Source organism: Neovison vison, chromosome X (assembly GCF_020171115.1).
Source record: "Neovison vison isolate M4711 chromosome X, ASM_NN_V1, whole genome shotgun sequence".
Taxonomy (NCBI): Eukaryota; Metazoa; Chordata; class Mammalia; order Carnivora; family Mustelidae; genus Neogale; species Neogale vison.
In genome coordinates, this window is record NC_058105.1 from 7,533,255 (window position 1) to 7,555,297 (window position 22,043).

General features: G+C 45.4%; 1 protein-coding gene across 4 annotated transcripts in view; it reads left to right on the forward strand.

The window, feature by feature from the left end:
- ZNF185 (zinc finger protein 185 with LIM domain) overlaps positions 1–21,815 on the forward strand; it is a 51,907-nt gene extending 30,092 nt beyond the window's left edge. For 3 of the 4 annotated variants that reach the window (XM_044235283.1, XM_044235284.1, XM_044235286.1), the window contains 8 exons: positions 3,085–3,282; positions 11,931–12,128; positions 14,839–14,949; positions 15,692–15,772; positions 17,797–17,868; positions 19,477–19,579; positions 20,237–20,335; positions 21,272–21,815. In XM_044235283.1, coding sequence (XP_044091218.1) covers positions 3,085–3,282; positions 11,931–12,128; positions 14,839–14,949; positions 15,692–15,772; positions 17,797–17,868; positions 19,477–19,579; positions 20,237–20,335 — 862 coding nt within the window. In that variant the 3' untranslated portion in view covers positions 21,272–21,815. The remainder of the gene's footprint in view (positions 1–3,084; positions 3,283–11,930; positions 12,129–14,838; positions 14,950–15,691; positions 15,773–17,796; positions 17,869–19,476; positions 19,580–20,236; positions 20,336–21,271) is intronic. The other variant, XM_044235285.1, reaches the window with a different exon arrangement.
- The last annotated feature ends 228 nt before the right edge of the window (positions 21,816–22,043 follow it).

The following is a 22,043-nucleotide window of genomic DNA, read 5'->3' on the forward strand; positions in this document are numbered from 1 at the left end:
CATTTCCTGCATGGGGTGCTCAGGTCGCAGTGCCTATCGGGAAATGCGACCATCCCGAAAGCGAAATGGCTGTCCAAGGCTGCGAAGGTCCGGGTGCAGCTTGTCCTTCTGCCGTGCTGGTTCCGGGCACTAGATGGCGCGCGAGGATCAGAAATGGGCCGGGTGCTCCGTCGGGGCCGCCCCGGGCTCCCGCCGTCGTGGCGCCGCGGGCCTGGAGGAAGCCGGCGGCGTCACCGGTCTTGGGGTTGCAGCAGGCCCCTCGGACCCCGTGTGGGCCATGGCCGCACTCCAGGCAGAGGCGGCAGAAAGCGGGCGGGCTGCGTGCCCGCAAGGAACCGAAAGGGGCTCCTGTGCCCCCGGCCTGTTTGCCGGGGTGCCTTGGTTGTCTCCGGCCACTGATCTTCAGAGCTGTCTGGAGGCAGGCCCTGTGGACACACGGGAGGGCAGCCAATCCTCCATCCATGAGGGACCACCTGGGCGGATCTGTCTGTAGGGCTCTGGGGTTCAGGCAGCTTAATTTCCAAGAGTTGTGTGGGGAAGAGTGATGGGGTTGGGCAAGGAGATCCTGCAGAAGCTCTATCACTTACTCGCTATGTGGCCTTGGGTGTGTTTCCCATCTCCAAAGCTCACTCTGCTCACTGCGGGACAGGCCAGTAAGTGGACAGGCAAGATGTTAGCGTAAGGAAAGTGACTTTATCCAGAAAGCCAGCAAACCAAGGAGATGGAGGACTGTTATCTAAGGAACTGTCTCCTCCTGGCATGAAATTTGAGCTTCTAAAAAAAGTCAAAAGAAAGTTAGCTGAAGGGCAAGGAGGGGTGGAATTGAAAGGTGACTAGCATCCGTAGGCATCCCAGTGCAAGGTTGTGAAATTTCTATGTACTTGGTCAGTTTATCTTTGTTCACAGGAATCTGGTCATGTTGTTCCTGTAAATCTTAACATAGTCATTCTGATCATGCCTACTTATCTCCTTGGTGAGGTAAGTTTTGGGTAAAGAGTGGTTTTTGAAAAACATAGCTGTAGCATGCCTACATGCAAGGCTAAACAGAAGTTTCTAAGTTATAGGTCATAGTAGAAGGGGAAATGGGAAGCAATATGGAGTCAAACATGCTAAGTTTGTTCCTATTACACTCTGTGAAGTTCCTTGCCTATAGAATAGTGGTAGTAGCTACCTCTCAGGGCTGTCGTGACAGTTAAGTGAGTTTGTTTGTGTAAAGTATGTAGGACATTCACTGGCACAAAGTACTATGTCAAACTTCCCTTTTATAAACACTTCGAGCTAAATAAAGCAGCCCCCCCCCCCAAAAAAAAGCATACCTCCTTTTACTAGAACTATTTAAAAAATACTGGGAAAGCTGGCTGTTGTTCCCTATACAGTTTTATTGACCTGATTACTTTTAATAAGACAGAGTAGTTCATCCCCTCCCCACCAAACTTCTGGTATTTTTACATCTAAAACATAGAGTTTTCCTCTCTGTTATATTGCAAGCCTGGGGTTTCCACATTTATGTTCTTTCTTTACAAGGAATAGGTAATCCTTAAGCACATGTATTCGCTGTGAACAACCATTATCTACCAGCAGAGGAGTATTTTGGAGGTAGTGTAAGAGTGGAAGGGGGTGTTATCCTCCATGTGGAGAGTGCGATTGTGTGCAAAATAGACAGAAGCTCTATTAGGCTACTGAATCTTTAATCTAGTTACAGCTAGAAGTATTATTTTGCCTATCTCTAAACTCTTGACTTCCAGGCAGTTTATTAGGGGCATAGGGGACATCTCTCCTGTGACTGTTTTACTAAGATTTCCTTTTTATAGGCCAGATGGATTACAGCTCCTATAATTGTAGTGACTTTGCATTGAGGCCTAAGGCAAAGAAACCATATTCATCCTCTTGTCTTTGTGTTGTAGTGGACCCCCAAATTATTCTTTGCAAAGAATCTTGGACGTAATTCACAAGTTGATGATGTCAATCTCTGTTACCATAATTTTATGAAGGACAGGAGATGGGACAGGATTCTGATTGACTCCAAAGCTAGTTCAGGGCTTACAGAGGCAGGAAACAAGCTCTCTAGGCCTTCTAGGTTTGTCTTTCATTCAAGCATGTATGTCGCAAATAGGGGTGCGGTGGGTGTGTCAGGGTATCCTGCTGGCTAAGGGACTGGCATTATCTGAGAAGACCACTTTTGACATCTAGTTGGACTGGAACAGACAATGAGGTTAGAAGCAGCACAGAGAGCGACAACATCTACTTGCCTGCAGATTTTCCTGGGCAGCTGATGATGGTATTTTGGCTCATGTCACTTGAGGCTGAAGAATCACATTGCTCCCTTTGTTATTTCAGCTTGAAGGCATGGAGCATAGCTATTATGGGATTAACTTCTATGAATGAAGAGTCTCAGGGTTAGAGGTAACTGGTAGTGTTATCTTCTTGACCCTGGGTAGCCCTGCCAGTAATTGCAGGCATGCTGCTGATGTTGTGAGGCTTGAGTTCAGATTAAGCCAGGGCCCAAGTAATGATGAACTAGATTTTTATTTTCTAGAACGCTGGGCTTATGTGCTCAATAACCCGACTCAGTGTCCTTGGTCTACTGAGCATATATCTTTGAGGCCTCCAGGTAACAGTACCATAACACATAGAGGTCATGAAGAAGGCATGCAGAAGGCACCAGGAGAAAGAACAGTGTCCCTGGAAGGATCTCAGATGGGGATGGTGTTGGTAAGGGTGTTCGAGTGTAGGTGTGACATGAGGCCAGGGAGGAAGAAAGATCTCCCAAAGAGCTCAAAGTGTGGGATAGCCAAGAAGCCACTTTCTCCTTGCCACATTCAGGGGATGGCAAAAGCATCAGAGGTTCAGGCTTTGTCTACTGTGAGTGGGGACTGCTTTTATCAGTGGCAGGGGGAGAAGTAGTGCTGGGGTCGTTCCAAAGAGGACACAGACTGTGTGGTGGGGGCCACACTGGGCTCTTCTCTTCCCCATCTTCTGGAAGAAGAGCCCACTGTGGCCACAGGAGGTACCATCAACAAGCATTGGATAAAGGAGGACTGGTCCCAAAGCACTTGCTCCATAAGGATATTTATTCTTCCTCAGCACCTTGGCTGGTTCTGAAGAGAAGAATGTGGCTGCCAAGGTGGTAGAGACCTGGCAGGAGAAGCCCACAGCCCTGAGAGGTGGCCAGGGAGACCCAGCTGCACCCTCCCAGCAGCCTGCATCCCCCAGGACCCCAGAGCCACAGAGCAGCCCCAGAAGACCTGAGCAGCTTGTGGAACTGGAAAGCCAGGCCAGCAGGTAAGGATTATGCTGTGCTGGGCCCCTGCCTACCTGAGCTGAAACTTTGTCAGGGGCCATGATCCGGGTAGGACCCACTTTTTAAAAAAACATTGATTTATTTATTTTAGAGAGAGGAACACGCACAGAGAAAGAGAGAGAGAGGAGTAGAGGGAGAGAATCCTGAAGCAGACTCCCCACTGCATGTGGAGCTTGATGCAAGGCTTGATGCAATGATCCATGAGATCATGACCTGGGCTGAAACTAAGAGTTGGGCACTCAACCAAGTGAGCTACCCAGGCACCCTAGATGGGATCCACACTTACCCCATGTTCATGCCAGTGCCTGGCACACACTCAACCAGGTGCTCAAAATCCTGCCCCATGAGTGGAGTTGGGATGGTGACTCCCTAGGTGTGAAGCAGTGTTGAGGGGCTTGTGGTGCAAATAGCTGGGATAGGGACCGTGATAGAAGCAGGTGTGTGTACCCAGATGTAAGAATCCCTGGCTAATTTCCGACATGTGGAGCAGGAAGTCATCCCAGGATGGGGGTCCCAAGTAGGATGAAGATTTTTTGTATTTATAAAATGGCACCATTAGGGAATGAGAGAGAAAGATAGATGGAGATTGAATAATGACACATTTTCTAGGCAACCTCATCCACTCTATCCTCCAGTATAATCTTCACTCAGCTCCAGACCTGTTTACTCAATAGCCTATTGGACATCATTATCCAGATCCCCTACAAGCACTTTACATTCAGCATAACTCAGATGACTTTATCATATCTCTGCATGGCACCTCCCCCCAACTTCCTTGCTGTCTCTCAGTTTGGAACCATTACTATCCGTCCAGTTGACCAATCCCAAAATTTTGGGAGAGCCTTGGTTCCCACTTCCCTTCTTCTGTACCTTTTATAAGACAACAAGACTTGTGGCCTTATCATCCCTCCCTTGGCTGAGCAGTTTCCTAACTGGTTTCCTGTATTATCTTACTTTATATCCCTTGGCTGATTGTCCACATGGCAGCTGGAGGGAATCTTCCTACAAGTCATGTCTGGTCTGTTCATGATGAATATAACATATTAATATTATTAATGTCAGTTTTGTTTTTGTTTAATGAATATGGAGTTTCCCTGGTCTCTCGTTTATACTATTAGCCTCCCTTCCTCTTCCTCTTCCTCTTCCTCTTCTCTTGGGTAAGAATGGCTTATTGGCTGCCATATTAGGAATAGGAACTACATAAACCCAGTTGGTCCAGTAACTCTCCTTGTATTTGGAAGCAGATAGCTTCGGATGTACAGCCAAGAAGGTTCCCCTTGAATTCTTTGCTTCTGTCTACAAGCCCCCAGGGCCAATTGTCCAGCCAGGCCTTAGCTGGGTGAGTAAGGACCTGTGGTTCAAGGATGCAAGGGGAGCCTTCCTTTAGGCTAAAGCCATTTGCTTCAATGGCTGACATTTATCTCCATTTTCCATTCTTCTTTTATCTAAAAAAAGAGGTGTTAATTATTAGCCCCCTAAAACTCTGAGTCTTTACAGTGAAAATGGTAAAAATGAGAGAGAAAGACAGATGGGTCAGAATTCTAAATAGTAATATTGAAAGGTCTTACAGCAGAAGAGGACATGAAGAGGGGTACTGAGAAGGAAAGTTTTGGGTAAATGAAAGAACCTGGAAAGAATACCATCATAGAAACTAAGCCAGGCTGAGCTGACTTTCCAGTATACTGCGGACCCTTAAATAAGTGCACGGATTTGGTAAAATGGGAGTTTATGGCTGCCTTAGGCAGGGGGCAGATTGGGAGAGCAGAGACTTATGATGGAATGAGGAAGAAGTGGGCAGTGAGGTAGTGCAGTTGGTGGAGGTGTACAACTCTTTAGAAAATGTTGGCCAGGAGGTGTTGGAGATTGGATGGGTGAGCAGACAAATACAGCTACAGGATGATGGTAAGGGCTTTCTAAAGTGTATGCTTATGTGCCCATGTGAGGAAATACACTCTGGGTAAAGAGAGTTTGATATTTGAAGAGTGAGCTGACCCAAAGGTGAAGGATCACTGAATTTATGGTAAGGGCTTAGGGTGGTAGGTTCTAAAGACTTGGGAAAGGAGATGGCTGTCTTAGAGATGGAAGGGAAGGATGAGTGCAAATGCTGGTTGGAGGGCAGTGGAAGGAATATGCAGAGTAATGTGGGCTTCTTGATTCTTTCTGTGAGTTAATGAGCCACACCTTCTATAATTAAACGAAATTTTACTCTTAGTGACTCCTAGCCCATGTACTAAGCACTGGAGATGCTGACAAACAAGATTTGGTCCCTAATCTCAAGGAGGTATGGATAAGGTATAATGGCAGCATAGTAGGAGTATGTGACTTGGTTGGCCTCATTGAATTAGGGAAGGCTTCACAGAGGTGACAGTTAATATTCCTCTTGAAAAAGTTCATGAGAAGGTGAAGGAGGACTCCAGGGGTAACGGGAATCTCCTGTGCTAAAGGGCAGATGGCAGTGTTGCATGCTGGAGGACCACCCTGTGCTTTGATATGGCTGTAGTTCATGCTGCTTGTAAGATACGCCTCTGGGAACTTGAAAAGATAAACGGTTCTCTACACTTATTTGAACCTTTCCCTAAATGATAAGAGATAAGGCTAACCACCTGGATAACCAGTACAAATAATATACTTTATGCTGAATCTCTGCTTGCCTCCTGGGAGCTGGGAATTTCGGGACATGCCAGACAGAAAGTGCCTATGTGACCAGTATCCAATAATAATCCTGGGCTATAATGAAAACACTGCCTTTTCCTTTCACTGATTTTGCTTGGTATCCTTCTATGGTCATAAATCTTAGCCTTGAGGATGACTATACGCTGAGACTTGGGAGTCCTCCCAGTGAATCACTGATCCTGGGGGCGGTCTTAGGGACACCAACACTCCGTATCAATCTCATAAATGACAAAAGCCACATGTTCACAGATGGGCATGGTCAGGTCATTATGCCTTAACAAGAACGTGGACTTTCTCCAGAGGACAAAGAGAAGTCAGGAAAGTTTTTTTAAAAGATCATTTTAAAATTCATTTAACATAAAAATTAGTATTTTAACCATTTTGAAGTACACAGTTCAGTAGCATTAAGTACATTCATGTTGTTATGCAACCAATCTCCAGAACTTTCTGCCTTGCGAAACTGAAACACTTTCCCCACGAAATAACTCCCCAGCCCATTCTGCCCAGCCCCTGGCAGCCACCAGTCTACTTCTTATCTCTATAAATTTGACTACTCTAGGCTCCTCATAGAAGTAGAATTATGCAGTATTTGTCCTTTTGTAACCAGCATCTTTTAGTTAACCTAATGTGTTCAAGGTCCATCCATGTTGTCACATATGTCAGTATATCCTTCCTTTTTGAGGCTGATTAATATTGCGTAATATAGACACATTGCATATTGTTCATCCATTCATTTGTCAGTAGACAGTTGGGCTGCTTCTGTCTTTTTGTCATTGTGAATAATACTGCAATAAACATAAGTGAACATATATCTCTTTGAGATCCTGCTTTCAGTCCTTTTGGGTATATACCTAGAGATGGAATTGCTGGATCATGTAGTAATTATATGTTTATGTTTTTTGAGAAACCACCATGCTATCTTCCACAGTGGCTGTTTTCTACCATTTTACATTCCAACATACAGAGCCAAAAAAGTTTTAAGCAAGGCAGTGATATGGTCAGAGTTGTGATTTAGAGTTACCTCTATGTTGGCAGTGCGAAGAATGAACTGGAAGTGGGAAGAGTAGAGGCAGGGAAAAGAGCTACAAAGTGGTTCCAGTCCACCAAGTAAGAGATGAAGGGCTCCCACTAGGGTGGTAGTTATGGATATGAACAGAACTGTTAAATAAGTATAATGAACCTAGAATTGGGCAACTGATAAGAGTTGGGGGAACAGTGAGGGAAGGGGGAGCGTTAAGTCAGAAAGCCATATTTGTGGCTCCATGGGCATGGTGGGGTGTGTGAGTCCTTCTGGCCCAGGTTGTGGCCGGGTTATCTCCAAGCTACTGCTTCATTGCCTGGAGCCCATAGAGCCAATGCCCCATCCATGGAGATACCAAGCCAAGGAAGCACACTTAAACAAATTGACAGACAAGGGCACCTGAGGCAGGTTCTGGTTTTGAAATGGAAGCTCTGCCTGGGCCGGTCTGCATATGTTGCGCTGGCAACACTCTTCTATTTCTAAGATGTGCATCAACACCCTGAAAATGTCCTTCCTTTTTTTCCTCCTAGTAGTACACATCCTGGAGTGTGCTGGGTAGACAGTTTTCTTTCTAGAACCACCTGGGTTTTCTATTTCCAGTCTTTGGTTCTGGCCACTCATAGCATCTCAGCAGACTAGGCTCATCAGGAAGGGAGGCATTTGGAATTTGTGAGCCAGGGGATTAAGGACCAATTCTGCTAATAGTCCAAAGTAGTAAGCAGTCCCTCAGCCCCAGTCTGGCCATACACCAGGAGGAAAGCCAGTCAACGCAGACCTACTAGTGGATAAGGTTTAACTCACCTGGGATTCCAGGAAGTGTAGGGTGAGGTCGACTGAGAACTGCAGTGATGTAGGCAATGACAACAGCAGAATCGTAAGGGAGAGTGGACAGAGGGTTGGAAAAATCCTTTTATCTTAGAATGTCTGAATTAACCAAGTTAAACTCTTCCAGAGCCCAGACAAAATAGGGATTTCTCCTGGGTGAACACTATTTCAGATGGGGGGAATTGGTGTAACCCAGCAGAAGAGGATCAGAGGACACTCGATGCTAAGGGTAAAACCTTAGGCCATGGGAGACTGAGTTCTTCCAACAGTTTAGCAGACTTTAATTTTTTTAAAGATTCCATTTTTAAGTAATCTCTACACTTGACATAGGGCTCAAACTTACAACCACAAGATCAAGGTTCTCACGTTCCACTGACTGAGCCAGCCAGGAACCCTGGCAAGCTTTAATTTTTATAGTTCATGAGTGCTATCATTTCAGAAAACCAACAATGATAACGACACTGTAACTGGGGATAGAGGAAGAACATATTGGATTTCTTTCTTTTGCTTTTAAAGATTTTATTTATTTGTCAGAGAGCAAGAGAGCGCCCACAAGTAGGGGGAACAGCAGGCAGAGAGAGAAGCAGACTGAGCTACATAGTCAGCACAAGAAAATCTTATTTTAACAGAGAAAAAAGCCAAATTTTAGTTTTATATCATACAATATTTGATACTAGAGCTCTTTTTGAAAATATTATAAATAATCTCATTAAACTTTAGTAAATTTTAACCACCACAAATAAAATTTCTTTTCTATAAATCTTTTATAATTAAAAAAAATCCATTTATCTTTCATTTTGCAAAATTTTTGCAACCGCACAAAACTTATATTTACAAAAATATATTATTTATATATATTTATGCTTACAAAAATATATTATAACAGAATATATATTTATATTTCTATAACAAAAATAGATTTGAATTTCTTGCATACAAAGTTGTTCTCTTTGGGTGCCTTCGGCTCAGGTCGTGATCTCAGGGTCCTGGGATCGAGCCCCGCATCGGGCTCTCTGCTCAGCAGGAAGCCTGCTTCCCCCTCTCTCTCTGCCTGCCTCTCTGCCTACTTGTGATCTCTCTCACTGTGTCAAATAAATAAATAAAATCTTAAAAAAAAACCCAAAGTTGTTCTCCTTTGCTGTTATTATTTTTAGTAGTCTCATTTATACATATTGATTATAATTTTTAACTATTAATAATGTAACTTCTGTTTTACAAAGAAAATTAGGAGGTAGATCATTTTGAACTGTTTGTCATATACCAGCATTTTACAGTAGACTAGTAAAGCTTATGAATACATATCTCATAAAATTTTTCAGTTATATACTTTTTATAATATAATTTTTCAATGTGGAAAAATGAAGACTTTATCAAGAAATCTATCTACAGCCTCTCTGTACTAAAAAAAATAAGCAGCAAAAAGTATATAAACTTAGGGTTAGTAACTAATGTTGCACTATTTTTTCTTACTTTGAAATTATCTAGGTATTTAGGGAATACCTGTTAATATAATTTAGCATGAATGTAAGGTTTTAAATTTCCAAGAAGATCTTGGAAACTGTCTTTAAGCTGACATATTATAAAACATAGTTACTGTTGAAATAGAGTTTATCAGAATAATGACAGTTTGATTAAAAGCAAGTGTGTTTTTTGTAATCTTAAACATCTAATAGATGTAATACCATATTACTGGGCTAGTAAATCCATTAAGTTTAGGAAGATTATACTCAAGTAGAATAAAAATGTGTGCTTGTATCATATGTAAGGTTGATAACTCACAAGACATAGCTGTTCTTATTAAACTAGGAATGTTAAACTAGTTTTGCTTGCCAAAGAGTCAGCTAAATGTCTTAAACTTGAATTTTTAAAACATTTGGGTCAGTTTTTGTAAGAACACTGATTTTTTACATTCAAAATTTAGAATTTATTTTATGAAAGTCTTAGGAATATTTAATTTGCATAAGTGCCTATTTATCTCTTCCACTATTTGGAATAGTGGATAAGGGACTTTAGAAGTTAATTTGGTATACTTTCCAGAGATAGGAACATATTACACATATGTAACATACATATATACATAAACATATAGACAGACAGAAAAAGAGAGATCTCATGACTTTAATTCTAAATTTTCAGCCATGAATCAGTTATAAACACCCAGCCACAAAACTCACTGGTTTTATAAGTGTTGGCTCTCATCTTTGCCCCACTTTATTTTTTTTATGACAGTTGTGTTTATGGCAGATGGGACAAATTGAGGTTACCTGCTTAACATGAAGGGTAACAGTTCCTAGTAATGTATGTAAAGGAAGCTTTTAAGAAATTTTTTTGTCCTGGGGTGCCTGGTGGCTCAGTGAGTTAAAGCCTCTGCCTTCGGTTTGGGTCATGATCTCAGGGTCCTAGGATCGAGCCCCACATTGGGCTCTCTGCTCAGTGGGGAGCCTGCTTCCCCTTTTCTCTCTGCCTGCTTCTGTCTACTTGTGATCTCTCTCTCTGTCAAATAAATAAAAATAATATCTTTTTTTTTAAAAAAAAAAAAGGAAGGTTTTTTTGTCCTAATAGTAATCTTATAGAGACTGTAGACTAAGTTAGAGGGGGCGGACCAAGGAGAAACTGCCTTTGTGGTGTCTCAAGGTTCATTTGCCTGGATAAAATATCTAGAGCGTTCAAATTACGTTTTTCAGCTTCAGATGTTTGCTTTTGGGATACCCGAGATCCTGGAGAGCCCCCAGTGGGTGCCCGGACCTAAAGGAGCACATAGTGGTGCTGGGCACAGATAATTTGGGATATTGGGAAGCAGTTGTAACTTCAGGGGGGTAGTTGACAAGGGAAAAGGAATGAAGAAGTCACAAGAGTGAGTGTGGAGAGCTCTGCCATGTTTGGCTGTTGTGGGGGAGGAAACTGAGGTTGAGAAGTCAAAAAGATTTTATTTCCTTATTTGACAGACACACAGAGAACACAAGGAGGGGGAGTGACAGGCAGAGGGAGAGGGAGAAGCAGGCGACCCACTGGGCAAGGAATCCAACGTGGGTCTGGATCCCAGGACCCTGGGATCGTGACCTGATGATCTGAGCTGAAGGCAGACCCTTAACCAACTGAGGCCCCCAGGCATCCTTTGATTGCCATTAATGAGCTGCAAAGGGACCCTCACCCCAGATTGTTCATCTGTAACAAGGGGATGAAAATGCGATTGACTCATAATAATAGCTGTGATTAGTTAGCAATAAAGGACAGATTACTACCAGCTGTGAAAATAAAGCTGGCACAACAATATGAATGTGCCTACTTGTGAGTGTGCTGTGCTCCTACACATTTCAGCGTGTGTGCATCCACATGCGTCGCCATTTCCTGCAGCCCAGAGCTCCGACCGGGGTGTCCCCTGGGAGATGTGACCATCAACAGGGAAAATGGCTGCCCTCGGCAAGATAGATCTCGGCATGCTTTAAGCTGCTGTCTTGCCTACGCCATCCAGCAGATGGCACGCGAGGATCACAAATGGGCCTGAGTCACACATTTCTGGTCTGGCTAGGAGTCTTTGGGTGTTGGTGACCTATTGTGGGGTCACCGGCCTGTTTGAAAATTAGCGAGCAAAATGATACTGTTTCCCTTTTGTCACCTTCACCCAGTCCGCCAGGGGAGCCTAGGGAAGAAGCTCCTTCTGAGAGAGCTGGGCCTATGTGGGGCTGCCTGTGTTCTTAATTCTTCTGAGCACCAGGGCCTGGCGAGAAGACCAGATGGCTTGAGGCTTTTAGGCAGGACAGACGAACTGGAATGGGGAGGGCTTGGAGAAAAGAAAGATGGCAGTGGGAGAAGGGGAACAGGAATACCACTGTTTGTTTCCAGCTAGAAAGACTGTCTTTCAAAACCTCTTTGAAGTTATCATGTGTTCTCACAGACTCTGTCAAGTGGGAGGGAATCAGTAGTCCTGGGGTTCTCCCAAAGACAAGAAAGATTGGTCTGTGTGTGGTGGGGGCCATACTAGGCTCTTCTCTTCCCCATCTTCTGGAAGAAGAGCCCACTGTGGCCACAGGAGGTACCATCAACCAGCGTTGGGTAAAGGAGGACTGGTCCCAAAGCACTTGCTCCATAAGGATATTTATTCTTCCTCAGCACCTTGGCTGGTTCTGAAGAGAAGAATGTGGCTGCCAAGGTGGTAGAGACCTGGCAGGAGAAGCCCACAGCCCTGAGAGGTGGCCAGGGAGACCCAGCTGCACCCTCCCAGCAGCCTGCATCCCCCAGGACCCCAGAGCCACAGAGCAGCCCCAGAAGACCTGAGCAGCTTGTGGAACTTGACAGCCAGGCCAGCAGGTAAGGATTATGCTGTGCTGGGCCCCTGCTATAGCCCAGGGTTTTTGTTTGTTTGTTTGTTTGTTTGTTTGTTTGTTTTTGATGTGCCACCATGCAGAACAAACTCTAACATGTTTGGCAGATCTGTTACTCTCTGCAGGTGTGAGTGGCTAAGAGGTAGTAGGAAGGTGACCAGCAACGAATGCCCCAGGGATAGGTCTTATTGGGCTTCAATCTGGAGCTGTTGAGTCCTATCTGTTAGACCAAGCCTGGAACAAAGACGGTGCACAGAGTACCATGCTTTCTGGCAGCCATTCAGAGCGTGAAAACCTGGGTCAGGAGAGGATATGGAGTGCCTCTGCCATTAGTGGAGAAGGAAGGTCTCTGAGGAAGATGTGTTGTTCTGTGAATGGGAGCTCCCAGGAGATAAAAGATGTGAGATGAACTCTTCACTGCCAAAGCTGCCAGCCAGCGCGGCTTGCATGGCAACATTTGGGTGCTCCCTTTCCTCTCTGGAGATCCTTCCACAAGGGGGCCATGAGTTTGGAAATAACCAAGAGCTCTGGGCCTAGAGACTGTATAAGTATCTCCTGTGAGCCAGTTGTAGGTAGCATCCACACACACATTGAACAAGAAGGCAAAGAAAGGCCCTGCCCATTCCCCCTCAGGGAGCACATGGTGCACCAACGAATAAACACGATGGCAGTAACACCATAATGATAACCATCGTGGCTTTGCAGGCACTGTTCTTGTGCACGTGATTCTCATGCCAGCCGTACAGTGGAGGTAGTATTATTATATCAGATCTAAAGAACACAAACAGAAGTAGAGGAAGGTTGACTAGCTTGCCAACAGTCATTCAGCCAGGCAGTGGCTTAACAGGGATTAGAAAGCGGAGTCCAGAGCCTTTACTACTTAGCACTGTGCTGTATCTGTTGCCTCTCCGTTTGTGATAAGCCCAGAAAAGAAGGAAACTGGGTCCTCTAATGGAGATAGGCCAGGACAGGGGGTATTGTAGCTAGGATGGTTGCGGAGAGCTTTTCTGCTGAGAAGGGGAGAGTGCAGTCGGGACCTGAAGCATAGGGAGAAGCCAGACTGGAAGGGACCTGGGAAGACACAAGTGGGCAGCATGTACAGAGACCAAGATGGGAGAGGGAGTTGAGGAGAAGAGACTGAAAGGGCTCTGTGGTTGGAGGGTAGGAAGTGAGGTGAGGATGGAGAGGGAGACGAGGCGGGCAGGTCTAGCCTCGTAGACTAGAGGGAGGAGACTATGAGAGGGAGATGGGATGTTACCTGACCTGGTGGAAGTCCGTCATTGCTTACATTGCAGTCATAGAAGGATCCCCAGGGGATATTTTCTTACCTTGCCTGCTCGGTTCTACTGCCCCTTCAACTCTTGTGCTAGGTGTGGACCACAGGACGCCAGACACTTGCTAGTTGTGCCTTCCTCTCGAAGTCTTTTTCTCTAACTCTCTGGCTTTGTATTTTATCCCCTATCTGTCTTTCCAGGTTCCCATGGGGCCTCTCCTCCCAGATAACCCACCTCCTCCAGTTTCTGTGGTTCATTCCTATACCTGAGGTGACATAGGAATAGGCACAGGGTGACTGGGCACAAGGAAACAGGGCGAGGAGCAAGTAGTCCAGAAGGGCGTCCCAGAGGAGAAGAAGGTGGTGGTATGTGCAAAGGTACGAGACAGATCAGTCAGTATGGCTAGAGATTCAGGTATATATGACAGAGTTTGAAAAGATGAGACTGGGGAGGTAGGCAAATGCAAGACTCTGCTTGTTACCCGCCCCCAACCCTTAAACTAGCTGTGTTCTTGGACACTGGGTTCTCTAGCAAGGGAGTGGCCCCAGTGGCCCCAGAGCCCAGGCCAGAGGTTGGTCTGAGCAGCAACATGTTGGAAAGAAGCCAAATTCAGCCCAGGACAGTGTGTGCCTGTAGAGCTGTCCCAAGGCCACTGAAGAGTGGGTATATGTAAAGGGGATGGCACACAGTGGCGAGGGGGGACAGTGGCAGTGCCCACCAGAATACCCTGACCTACAGAGGGCAGAATGAGAGCAGGTAAAGGCCTGGTCAGAAAAAAACCTTGTGAGTTAGCTAGGAGGTCAGATCTCAGGCCAACAGCTGTGTGTACAGCCAAGTGAGGGAAAGTCAGGTAAACCATCACACCTGTCAATTTCTTGCCTCTGCCCATGGCAGATGCCTTCTAGAGTGAGGGGCATCCAAGTCTGTTCTTTAGTGCTGCCTAGTTGTATATATTCCTCTCTCCCTTGGTGTTCTATTCTCCAAAGAGCTCTCTGGAGTATGAGGGGTAGAGCTTGATACTACGAACGGGCTGTCCCATCCAGCAGTGAGGTGAGCTGGACTGTGTCTGTCAAGGCCCTGGTAGTCCTCATACTCTCTTCAAACCAAGTGAGTTACAGGTCAAGGCCTTTGGCTGTACTGGGGAAGGATACTCTAAAATTAAAGTCTTGCCAGTGACTCTCAGTGTTACCTGGTCACTTCGCCTGGGTTTTCTTATCTGTAAAGTAGGGGGTTCCACCCACTATCTCATGAACCTTATAAAACACAAGCTCAGTGATTTGCATGGGTTGTTTAAACACATTGGCATATTTTTAAACTCCTTGAAGTGGCAGTCTCAGGGGGAGGCCCCCCAAACCCTGTTTGATGCTGGAAGATGTCAGCTCTCGATGTTTACACACTCACCCCTCCATTTCCTTCCTTCAGGATAAGAAACCCCTCAGACTGTATGGTCACTGTTACCGTCACTGCCTCTCCTGAGCAGCCTCATGTTTATGTGCCAGCCTCTCCAAGTGAATTGGACTCCAGTTCATCCAGGTAAGAAGAGACAACCTGGAAAGTGTTCTCTGGGCTATATCCTCCCTAGAGCTAAAGAACTTGGTTTTTATCCCATTATTGCAGGGAGACTGAGGAGGTGGGGGGGCAGCGAAATCCGAGGTCCATGTGACAACATCAAGCCATCTTGATAAAGGCCAAATTCAGGGCCATGGTGAGCCCAACATGAGGCAGATGTCCAGTGTTGCCAGGGACCTATCTAGGACTGAGAAGGGAGAGATTAGATTGTTGGTGGAGATTCACACACCATGGCAAGGACCAACCGTCTATGTCTGCAGCTTTGAGGCTCTCCTGCGCCAGATAAAAGGGAAAGAAAATGCAGTCAGAAGGATGGAAAGTTCACTGTACTAGAGTCTGGGGATGTGGGGGACAAGCCTCCTATAGCGTAGAGATCCGCATGAAGAAGGAAAGCATATTGACATTGACTCCAGGAGCTTTTTTCTAGGGTTCTCAAATCTTCACATAGAAAGCTGAACCCACAGGCTTCAGTTTCAGCCCAGTCCACGGTGGGCTCAGCAGGGCAACAGCTCCTGTTTGCCATTTTCTTGCCTGGTGGTGGCTAGAGCCCATCAGCACTTCCATCCCCAGGATTGACCATAAGTGTCTTCCCTACCTTCAAACCAGGTGGGAACCCTCCCAGCCCTGGACCCCTCCTTTGGGCCAGGCCCGGTCCCCTGGCATCTCTCAGTATACCTCTTTCTGTTCTACTGTGCTCCTTCTACAGCAGAGGGATTCTCTTTGTGAAGGAATACATGAATGCTAGTGAGGTATCCTCCGGGAAGCCAGTGTCTTCATGCTTCAGCAGGTAAGAGCGAGTCCCAAATCCTTCCATGATCCTGAATCCTCAGTACCTCTTCTGGGGCTTGGCCCAGGGTTCTTTCTGTGTAATCATTTGTTGAGTAGGTGAATGCTGTAATCGCCCACAGTCATGATTTATCAATTTCAAGCTGTTTTACCTAAATCAGTGTCTTTGTGTCCCCCCTCTATTGTTAATTCATCCTATACCCCACTTCCAGTGCCATCTCTTTCCATCTGGCTTTGTTTCTTGGCAGACAAGCTTTCTGTAGTAAAATTCTGAGAGCATTGCTCTTTATAGAGCTGGTGAGGCCCTTAGGGACTTTTTACCTAGTTAATTCCATTGTATTTCAGGGCTCCTCTCTCAAGCTCCCATGCTTTTTCCAGCATGCCGGACGCCTCACATTTGACACGCTTGACTGCAGGTCCTGCTATATGCATAACTTTTCACTCACCTAGGAGTGACCTAGGAGTAGTCATCATCTGAAAGATATCTTCGTGCCACCTTCAGTTAAAAAGTAAACCGCACGGAGACAGCATTCCTCTGGGAATGTCTTTTTTTTTTTTATGACACATCATTTCACTGCTAGGATGAAGATTTTAGTAACAGAGAGGAACATCATGGCCTCATTTTAGGATTGGGCCTCTGGGGATTCTGAACCAGCTTTCACTGGTACTGTGGAATAATGACCATAGGTGTCAAGTTCAAGCCCCAGCTTGACCCCATTGGTTGGGTCATTTTTTATGCTCAGTCTTCCTGAACCTTAGTTTCTTCATCTGTAACTCCTTAGGGTGGTTTTTGTCAATAACTTTTTTGAAATACAACTCCTATCTCATAAAATTCACCCTTTAAGTATATAATTCAGTGGTGTTTGGTACATTCACCATGTTTGCAACCATAAACACCATCCAATTCCAGAACATTTTCACCACTGCAAAAGGAAACCCCATACCCATTAGCAACCCCCCATACCACCATCCACAGCTCCTGGCCACCATGGATCTGTTTTCTGTCTCTATGGCCTTTTTAAAATTTTTTTCAGGGAGCTCTCCTTGCCATCTAGCATTTTCATCTGTGAGTGTCACTTGACTGTACTCTTTGTTTTTCTTTTCCCATTGCCACCACTCTGTTAGATTTAATTCTTGCACAGTCTGACAATTAAATTTATTATAAAATTGAATTTTACATTCAGTTAAAATGTTGTATCTTATGAAAAAAACAGTAGAGTTTCTTTATTGGAAGATTGTATAGTCTAGTGTGATTTCCCCTTTTGCTTTACCTTCCAGGAAGCTTAGAGATAAACTTAATGCTAAAAACAAAACCAAAACAGAACCTGGGATGAAATTCTAGCTCATGGCTTACTCCAGGTCACTTAACCTCAGCACAGCCGTTTTTCTGGCTACCTCTTAAGGCCACCACATGGGTCCTGTGAGAAAGGCAGTATCACTAAAGTGTGTCCTATGGCTTGTAGCTAGTCACACTTTCCTGGCAATAGGGCTTTAAAAAAAAAACCATGTATGTTTATTATCAAAAGTCACATTATTGAAAAATGAAGATACAAAAAGGAAAAAAAAAACCTTCTCCTCAATCCCCCCTGTAACTCAAGCATAGGTAGTATGTTAGAATATTTCCTTCTTTTATTTATTCCCATTCCTAATGCCTGGTTTCTGCTGTGAGTGGACTCCTGGTGACTGTCACTTTATAAGGTAGTCAAGTATGTGGGAAGAAAAGCCCTGATCCCATACACCTGGTCAATGAATTGCAGCCATTCCTCTTGTCATCTTCTTCAGCGTGGCAGGTGTCCTTTGCCCCCCACTGGAAAGGCTCTTCTCCAAGAGAATTATGCGTCCCTGGCATGAAGTTCAAAGCTTCCACTGCCACTCAGCATAACAGATGATGGCAGGTCACGTAGAGTCATGTCTCAGCTTGTGGCCGCAAGGTTAATAATATCAGCAAAGCATTTCCTCTCATGACTGTGGTGGTCATCTGGCTCCCATCTCCCTCCCTCCTCTTCCCCATCACACTCTCTGCAGTATTAGAAACACTGGCGACTCATGTGACGTGGAGAAGAAACCTGCATGTGACAGCTCTCTGTACTCTGAGAGGTAAGTCTACTCTCTTACAGGTCTATAGAGAAGAAACAGCTGAGGGACATTTCCACACTAAGTCCATTTGCTTTTGTCTTCCGCTTGGCTGCTTCTGGTCCACTTGCAGATCTCTCACACCACTCCTTGGATGGTGCTTCCCTTACTGGGATGTCACATTTGTGGCATTCGTGGTGACCTTTAAACCCAGCTAAGACCAGAAGGCAAACTCAAAGGGTTTGAAGGCAGATGGTGGTGTCTGAAAGGCCGGGGAGCTCATGTCAGCAGGAAAGGCCCTTGGGATTAGAACATAAATGATCACTTAAGAAACCTGCACATATGACCAGAAATTTAAAAAAGCTAAACTACAAAAGGGAGTGCTGGGTGGAAAATTAAGAAAACTGGGTTGCTATCATCAAGAAGCCAGACAGAACCATTCATTTGAATTGAATGAAGCTGCAGAAAGTGTCCCATTGAGGAGTTTCAAAAGCTGTCACTGGATAACAGTGGTCACAGGATGGTCTTAATGATAAAGAAGTCCTATTTTAAAATTCTTGAAACGGAAGAGAAAGGACTCTTAGAGATGCAGTTCACTCAGGTCACAGTGGAGGAAACAGGACTGGAAAGAATAAATAATGTGCCATATGTTACACAGTGGGTTAGTGACAGAGCCAGGAAAAAACCCCAGGTCCGTGACTACTCCTAGGTCAGAGATGTTTCTACTGTATTATCTGCCTGTGAGCTGAAACTGGTAATATCAAAATACATGGCGGGAACAGGGCCGTGAGGAAAGAAGGAGTCCTTAACAACACTGTCAGGAGACTGAGCCCTGGTCCAGCAGCATAAGGAGGGACCAAAACTGAGATGCTCACAGTAATTCTGGGCCCTTGAAGGGAGGAGCCTATGTGGCTTCAGGTCGGTAGCACCACCCCTAGTTCCCGTGAAAAGCATAGTCAAATCTCTAAAAGAAAGCATTCCCAGTTTACACCTGAAGGAGCAGGGCAGGCAGGTACTTTCATCAGGTTCTCTCTGAGGAAGAAAGGCAGGGGTGACTCTCAAGAACAAAGGCAGGGATCCTCAAAGTGGGGAGATAGGCAACCTAGAGGTTAGTATCTAGAACTTCAACATGAGGTCCCAGCAGGCTCTACAGCCATACTGTCTTTGTGATGGTCCTTGGAGTATCATGGGACAGGGTAGGTTCAAGAGTATAGGATCTGAGAAGCAGGGTTTACTGGTCACAGGCATGAAGAGAAGGGCCATCAAGGCGGGGCCAGGTACGGCGTACAAGGGCATGTCTCCTATAGAGGAAGACTGGGTCTTCCTCTTCTAGAGGGGGTTAGTGCCCCCAGGATGCTAAGCAAGGGGTCAGGGAGAGGCAAGCTGCCTGGAGTAGGAATCATACCAGGAAGTCTTCTGGTCGTCATATGATTGCAAGTAGGGTAAAGATACATGACCACCTTCTGGAAATATCATTAGGGTCTATTGTGGGTCGAGATCCAGTCCAGCCCAGGGATATGCAACCAACTGCACACTACAGAAAAAGAGGGCAGGCTGAGTATCTGGGCATCTAGTCACATCAGTACTCTGTGTGCCAGCCTGACTGCCAAGGTCTTGTTTTTCATCTCACAGAATAAGTGGAAGGATCTGTACCTACTGCAACCAGGAGATCAGAGACTGTCCAAAGATTACCCTAGAGCATCTTGGCATCTGCTGCCATGACTATTGCTTTAAGGTAAGGAGGAAAGGTGGTACTGCTAACATGGTCCAGAGTTAGGGAGCCTTCTGGATCAAAGAATGTAAAGAAGGCTTGTTCTCTGTGTGGCTGTGCTCCATGTCAGAGGTGTGGCAGGACTCGGAGCTGAACGAGCAGAAGGCTCAGTGCAGGGTAGCCTTGGAGATCACTGGAGACCCAGACACCTGGAGACTCGTGATTCCTCTTCTTCAAGACCCGACTGCAAGAAGGCCTGCTGCAGACAGCTGGCCACTCTTGTTCTGTAGGTGGCCATAGTGGCAGGTGTAAGAGTCATGAGGACGGCCGAGCTATACTCCTATGATAGCCTTCCCTTTTATTAGATTTTCAGATCACCTTCTTTGGACCTTAAACGTCACAACTAAATTCCCACAGTCCTCCTGTAACAGCAATGACTTCCTTGGTGTATGACCCCAGTTTGACTACCTCACTATATCCTCACGCTAACCTGCCACTGTGCCTATTTTGTATATGAAGAAAGAGACACTCAGCAACTTCCCCAAGCTCATCCAGCTAATAAGGAGTGGATTTAGGGCTCAAACTCAGGCCCATTTCTGAAACCTGGGCTCCTAGCTACTGTGTGATCCCATTTCCATTGCTTCATTTACATGTTGACGTCCAGCTTGTCTTCTCTTCCAGTGTGGGATTTGCAGTAAACCAATGGGTGAGCTCCTGGATCAGATCTTCATCCACCGTGACACCGTCCATTGCGGGAAATGCTATGAGAAGCTCTTCTAGGTGGGTGCCAAGGAGCCAGAAAATTTATTAGGGAGAAGAAATGTGCCCTGGTCTCTCCTCGAGTCTCAACCCAGAATATTCTTATCTTTCTTAACCTTTATGTTTAGGGAAGCCCTATGAGACTTTGAAGCTTTAGGTGGCACAGATAAATACCCTCCCCACATATACTTCTAAGTTGCAGGGGTCATGGTCTCTTCCTCTCAAGAAGCACCTTCCATGAACCACCTCAGGTGAGCCCTCCAACTATCTTGGGATGCTGGCCAGGCCTGTGTTGGCAAGCAGATAAAGACCTAAAAAGGGGAAGGGCCTGGGGAAACACCTAGCTACTGGATGACAGAATCAGGACCTCACCCAGGACTTTGAATTCAAATCCAGGGATCTCCGCTACCTTCCCTTGGGCTGCCTCCACTCTTGCTTGTATAGCATCAGATCAGGACTCAAAATCCAAGGTGTTCAATAAAACAAGATACAGGTGGGGGGCCAGCAGCAGGTAAAGGCCAGGATAGTGCATGTGTGGGCAGGGATGGTGCCATCCTGTGGCTGGCCTAACCAGGAAGGGCTGCTTGGGCAGCCTCCAGACTGCATTTTCAACACAGCCTGAAGACAGGTTTGCATGCAAAAGCCAGCAGAATTGACCTCAGTGTCTGAGCTGCATGGGGCCCGGAGCCCGTAGGACGCTGCCTGTCCAGATCCTGGCAACCCCTTCTCCTTAGCACCTCCTCAGCTAGAATATCTACCTTGAAGGCAATGGGAATGGGTAGCAGTCAGGCTCTCCACCAGCTACAGGCCTGTTCTGCCTTCTCTCTAGAAGATGCATTAACCTGGACTGTTACTCCTAATGCCTGGAAACATCAACCACCCGAAGAACCACCCAAAGACTGGTTATTGGATTGGATATGTATTTCCAATCTCATGGCTGCTACTATTTTCTTTTAGCTCTTCCAAGCTGAGAAGAAGCTGATGAGTCCTGGACAAGTTTGGCTGTTCCCAGTTGCCCCAAGTTGCTGGCTCCTCCTCCCTCACTTTCTCCCTCCCCATTTAATTTCTTTGTGCTTTTGCCCCTCTCTCAAGTTGAACTGCTTACATCCAGTAGAGTATCTTAATGATGCTATGATAATTACTTATATGTGTAGCTTTTTATAACTTAGAAAGCACTTTATGTCCATGGTCTTATTTCAGGCCCAAGAAAAAAAGGATTGAACAAGAATTTAATCTTAGCTTTCCTAAGACAGGTTGGCCGCCTGATGAGTTAAGGTGGCCTGGTACAATAGGTGGGAGCATGGGTTTCAGTGTGTCCTGACTTTTGGGACAGAGAGCAAACCCACATTTTACGTCACAGCTCTAAGTATATCTTTGGGACTCGAAAGCAGGAGATCCCTTGAAGCTTCTGAGGAGCCAGGTTGAAGATCTTTGATGATGTCTGGTGGGTAAATTGCAGACGTTGAATGCTAGGGATTGGCATGTATTTTATATATATATATATATATATATATATATATATATATATATATATATTTTAAACTTTCCATACACATTTAAAAGTAGCTAGTTGCTTTTGAGTGAATTATACAGCAGATTTTAATTATTTTCTCCTTCCCACTTTTCACTATAAATTGAGGTTTTTTTCTTTTCCTATAGGCATGTGGACATGCATTAGACAACCTACACAGTTAAGTTTAAATTCCATAGGGTATGATTCTTAGGAGGC